At 49.3% G+C, this 6000-nt stretch overlaps 1 protein-coding gene across 1 annotated transcript in view; it reads left to right on the top strand.

Moving 5' to 3' along the window:
- Positions 1–277: 277 nt before the first annotated feature.
- LOC149428276 (protein Smaug homolog 1-like) overlaps positions 278–6000 on the top strand; it is a gene marked incomplete at its 3' end in the record, with an annotated part of 30902 nt that continues 25179 nt past the window's right edge. Inside the window, 2 exon segments of the mRNA XM_089667553.1 lie at positions 278–371; positions 2156–2674. Coding sequence (XP_089523679.1) covers positions 278–371; positions 2156–2674 — 613 coding nt within the window.

Genomic DNA, 6000 nt, shown 5'->3' with positions numbered 1-6000 from the left:
ATGGAGCTGGTCAAACCATGTCTTTATGGAGCTGGTCAAACCATGTCTTTATGGAGCTGGTCAAACCATGTCTTTATGGAGCTGGTCAAACCATGTCTTTATGGAGTTGGTCCAAACTGGTCATACCATGTCTTTATGGAGCTGGTCAAACCATGTCTTTATGGAGCTGGTCAAACCATGTCTTTATGGAGCTGGTCAAACCATGTCTTTATGGAGCTGGTCAAACCATGTCTTTATGGAGCTGGTCAAACCATGTCTTTATGGAGCTGGTCAAACCATGTCTTTATGGAGCTGGCTCTACTCTTCTAAGAAGGCTTGCTACAAGGTTTTGGAGGTTGTCTGTGGGAATCCGTGCCCATTTGTGGGGTCAGGTACAGGTGCTGAATGAGAAGACCTGGTTCACGGTTTGTGTTCCAATACATCCCAAAGGTGTTCAGTAGGGTTGAGGTCAGGGCTCTGCATGGGACACTCTAGTTCCTCCACACCAAACTGGTCATCCATGTCTTTATGGAGCTGGCTTCGTACACGGGGGACAGTCATGGGGGAACAGAGGAGGGTCTTCACCAAACTGGTCATCCATGTCTTTATGGAGCTGTCCTTGTACACAGGGGACAGTCATGGGGGGAACATAAAAGGGTCTTCACCAAACTGTTACCACAAGGTTGGAAGAACACAAATGTCCCCAATGTCTTTGTATGGTGTCTGTCAGTTGAGATTGCATGACTGTGTTCTCGGTTTGTTTGGCACGTGGGGTTGGATTGGGATGTCCACCAAGATTATATGGCGAAGGGTCCACAAACATTCAGCCATGTAGTGTGATATTGGGCAGATTCTGTAGTAAAGGGCCACCAGGAACATATTATCGTCTTTCCCCCTGCCCACACCCCCCCCCTCACCCATCCTATCCATCATCACCACCAACACCACCATCATTCCCGCCCTGCAAGCCAAAGTCCTTGGCGTCATTCTTGACTCGAACCTGTCCTTCCAACCTCATGTCAAATCACTTACAAACACATGCAGGCTCCGCCTCCGCAACATCGCCAAGATACGTACGTTCCTTACCCCAGACACCTCTAAACTACTCGTACACTCCCTGATTATCTCACGCCTCGACTACTGCAACTCCCTCCTCACCGGCCTACCCCAGTGCAAGCTCTCCCCGCTCCAGACCATCCTGAACTCAGCGGCCAGACTCATCCACCTCACAAACAGCTCCACCTCTGCCACCCCCCTCTGCCTCTCCCTCCACTGGCTCCCCATTGCCCAACGCATCAAATTTAAACTTCTAACCCTGACCTACAAAGCCATTCACAACACTGCCCCTAACTACCTCACCAACCTGATCCCCAAGTACCGCCCTACCCGTACCCTTCGCTCCTCACAGGACCTCCTTCTATCCTGCTCCCTGGTCTCCTCCTCCCACGCACGACTGCAAGACTTCTCCAGGTCCTCCCCCATCCTCTGGAACTCGCTGCCCCAATCCATCAGACTGTCTCCTTCCCTCCTCACATTCAGGCGCTCCCTCAAAACCCATCTCTTCAGGGAAGCCTACCCCACCCTCACATAACAGCCATCCTCCCTCATTCCTCCCACCACTTCATTCCCCTCAGCCACTTCCTCCTGTACCTTTACCCCCTCCCTCCTAGATTGTAAGCTCCAAAGAGTAGGGCCCTCTTACCCCTCGTACGCTGTCTGTTGTTGCTGTACTGTGCCATGTATTGTCGTCCCCCCCCCCCTCTATTGTACAGCGCTGAGCAAACCCTTTGGCGCTATATAAACTCCATGTAATAATAATAATAATTATGGACATTTTTAATATGGCGGACATCAAGGAGCAAGGGGTGTGTTTTGAGAATACTTTTCCTGCATCACATCAATTGGGGGTTCTTCGATCACCAAAGAATGGGGGGGAGGGGGTGGACAGGTGCTCGTACAGCAATGTATGGTGGGAGATCAAAGCCCTGACACCAGGTTGTAGTACTGGTCCCAAGGTTTGCCCCTGTACCTTTCTGGACCTTCCTTTTCACATGGACATCTGATAGTCTCCTCCATTGAGATATATATATGGGCTAAAGTTTGAACATTTCGATTTGGTAAATTCTGTTGCGGTTTTCTTTATCACTTAGACTTTTTTTTTCATGTTGTCTTTCAGCAATCATTAACCAATGGCAGCAGGAATCCAAGGACACGGTGATCTCTCAGCTGCTCACCCACCTGCCTTTGCTGAAGCCTGGGAACATGGACGCCAAAGTGGAGTACATGAAGCTCCTGCCGAAGCTCCTGGCTCACTCGATAGAACACAACCAGCACATTGAGGAGAGCCGGCAGCTGCTGTCCTACGCCTTGATCCACCCGGCCACATCGTTGGACGACCGCAGCGCGCTGGCCATGTGGCTCAACCACCTGGAGGACCGCACGTCGGGGAATTTCGGCACCCAGGGGCGGTGCCGCTCAGATTCGCTGGATTATGGGCAGATGCATTATTACCACCAAAGACAGAACTCGGACGATAAACTGAACGGCTGGCCGAACTCTCGTGACTCCGGGATCTGCGTCAGTTCCTCTAACTGGCAGGACAAGAACGCGGGCTGTGAGAATGGACATTTGCCCCTCTACTCTTCCTCCTCCGTCCCCACCACCATCAACGCTATTGGAACCAACACAAGCACAAGTAAGTTTCGACACATTCGAGGATAGTTGGTGTGAAGCTACTTCTGGTTTATTTTTTGGTGAGCCTAAAGGATTATGTATTACCCAAATTTTATAGTCTTAGATGGCGTTTGGAAGAGTTAAATCCCCTGTCCTGTGTTTTTGTGGTCTCTGTCCCCATTAGAGAGATTTACCTGCTTTGTAGATCTTGGTGACCATCATCAGGAGGTCCAAATGTTTTCAACTGGAGCAAAGGAAATTCTTCTAATGGGGTCACTTGTTCCTGTGATAACGAACTTCCCTTTTAGTGAGATCTCTTAATTCATGTTGTGCCTCCAAAAAAGTGTGAAATTTACCCAATGGGACACCAATACCCAAAGTAGAATTATCGGTTTTAACCCAGATTTAGGTTTTTTGGGTATACATCCATCTAAAAATTGTATCTAAATCCAAACGTTTTTTTCAGTTTTGTTTTGGGTAGAGTAAGGAAGGATTGCAACCTGTCAGATTCTAGTTCTACCATGTGAGAAGCAGTAAAGGTGCCATAGAAATGATCAGAGTCCAAAATGGGAATATTGTTTTAAAAATGCGACACGTTTCGGGTGTTCAGGCACCCACTTCACCGGGGCCCAAGTATTGGTAACCTCAAATAAGGTTACCAATACTTGGGCCCCGTACTCCATTGGATTATGAAAGGAGCAGAGGCGTGGGCCTGGCAGGATGTCATCGGGAGGTGGTGCCCTAAATCATGAAAGGACAGCCTCTTCCCACGGATATCACAGAGGAAGATGGTGGCGGCAGGACAACGCTGGATCCGCGGGGATGGTGAGTAACTGAATTGAGGACAACCCAGCATGAAAAAAATGCCTTCATTCCTCCATGCCTTCAATGCTTCCAAGCCTTCCCTGCCTCCATTGCTTCCAAGCCTTCCCTGCCTCCATTGCTTCCAAGCCTTCCCTGCCTCCATTGCTTCCAAGCCTTCCCTGCCTCCATTGCTTCCAAGCCTTCCCTGCCTCCATTGCTTCCAAGCCTTCCCTGCCTCCATTGCTTCCAAGCCTTCCCTGCCTCCATTGCTTCCAAGCCTTCCCTGCCTCCATTGCTTCCAAGCCTTCCCTGCCTCCATTGCTTCCAAGCCTTCCCTGCCTCCATTGCTTCCAAGCCTTCCCTGCCTCCATTGCTTCCAAGCCTTCCCTGCCTCCATTGCTTCCAAGCCTTCCCTGCCTCCATTGCTTCCCTGCCTCCTATGCTTCCAAGCCTTCCATGCCTCCAAAAATTAAATGGGGCATTAAAGTTCCTTTTTAAACCCTGAGGAAGGGGGAGCGTCTGAACCTTCAGACCACGTTGACTTCCATTCTGCTGATTTATCTCATACAATACCATGTTGGACTCTTTGGTCGATGGTTTGGCGCCTCTCCGGCTTCCTAAGGCTAGGTTACCACCAACTGGTGCGGTAGAGCGCACGTGCGTAGGGGAGCCCATTCATTTCAATGAGCTGTCCTAAACATGAGAAATGTGGAAAGTACGTCTCCGACCCTTTTCCAGGAATGAGGCGCACCATGGTGTGACACGTGCGTTAGTGGGGGTGTAGGGGTGCCATTAACCGTGAATGGCTCGTCCATGCGTCTGCTGAAGGGCAGCACGTTTCTGTGCATCTCGAGAGAGAGCAGTTTTGGACCTAGCTGTGTGCATTTATTAAATATTGTTACATAGAACGCATAATTCAAAGATCGCTTGATACGTATGACTACCGCAGGAGTGCATGAAGCCTCAAGGGGACAGGAAATCTGGTATTGCCAGGTGATTGGATAGGCTGCATTCTCGGTGATGTCATCGCTCTCTAGTGAATGGATAGGCTGCATTCTCGGTGATGTCATCGCTCTCTAGTGATTGGATAGGCTGCATTCTCGGATGTCACTGCTCTTTAGTGAATGGATAGGCTGCATTCTCGGTGATGTCATCGCTCTCTAGTGATTGGATAGGCTGCATTCTCAGTGATGTCATCGTTCTCTAGTGAATGGATAGGCTGCACTCTCGGTGATGTCATCGCTCTCTAGTGAATGGATAGGCTGCATTCTCGGTGATGTCATCGCTCTCTAGTGAATGGATAGGCTGCATTCTCGGATGTCACCGCTCTCTAGAGAATGGATAGGCTGCATTCTCAGTGATGTCATCGTTCTCTAGTGAATGGATAGGCTGCACTCTCGGTGGTGTCACCACTCTCTAGTGATTGGATAGGCTGCATTCTCGGTGATGTCATCGCTCTCTAGTGAATGGATAGGCTGCATTCTCGGTGATGTCATCGCTCTCTAGTGAATGGGTAGGCTGCATTCTCAGTGATGTCATCGCTCTCTAGTGATTGGATAGGCTGCATTCTCAGTGATGTCATCGTTCTCTAGTGAATGGATAGGCTGCATTCTTAGTGATGTCATCGCTCTCTAGTGAATGGGTAGGCTGCATTCTCGGTGATGTCACCGCTCTCTAGTGAATGGATAGGCTGCATTCTCTGTGATGTCACCGCTCTCTAGTGAATGGATAGGCTGCATTCTTGGTGATGTCATCGCTCTCTAGTGAATGGATAGGCTGCATTCTTAGTGATGTCATCGCTCTCTAGTGAATGGATAGGCTGCATTCTCAGTGATGTCATCGCTCTCTAGAGAATGGATAGGCTGCGTTGTTGGTGATGTCATCGCTCTCTAGTGAATGGATAGGCTGCACTCTCGGTGATGTCATCGCTCTCTAGTGAATGGATAGGCTGCATTCTCAGTGATGTCATCGTTCTCTAGTGAATGGATAGGCTGCATTCTTAGTGATGTCATCGCTCTCTAGTGAATGGGTAGGCTGCATTCTCGGTGATGTCACCGCTCTCTAGTGAATGGATAGGCTGCATTCTTGGTGATGTCATCGCTCTCTAGTGAATGGATAGGCTGCATTCTCAGTGATGTCATCGCTCTCTAGTGAACAGGCTGCATTCTCAGTGATGTCATCGCTCTCTAGTGAATGGATAGGCTGCATTCTCAGTGATGTCATCGCTCTCTAGTGAATGGATAGGCTGCATTCTCAGTGATGTCACCACTCTCTAGTGATTGGATAGGCTGCATTCTCAGTGATGTCACCGCTCTCTAGTGAATGGATAGGCTGCATTCTCAGTGATGTCATCAGTTTCTAGTGAATGGATAGGCTGCATTCTCAGTGATGTCACCGCTCTCTAGTGAATGGATAGGCTGCATTCTCAGTGATGTCATCAGTTTCTAGTGAATGGATTGGCTGCATTCTCAGTGATGTCACCGCTCTCTAGTGATTGGATAGGCTGCGTTCTCAGTGATGTCACCACTCTCTAGTGATTGGATA

This window comes from Staurois parvus, unplaced genomic scaffold, assembly GCF_062004578.1.
Source record: "Staurois parvus isolate SC_StPar_1 unplaced genomic scaffold, SC_StPar_1.0 ptg003367l, whole genome shotgun sequence".
NCBI lineage: Eukaryota > Metazoa > Chordata > Amphibia > Anura > Ranidae > Staurois > Staurois parvus.
This window is presented reverse-complemented; position numbering and strand designations above follow the sequence as displayed.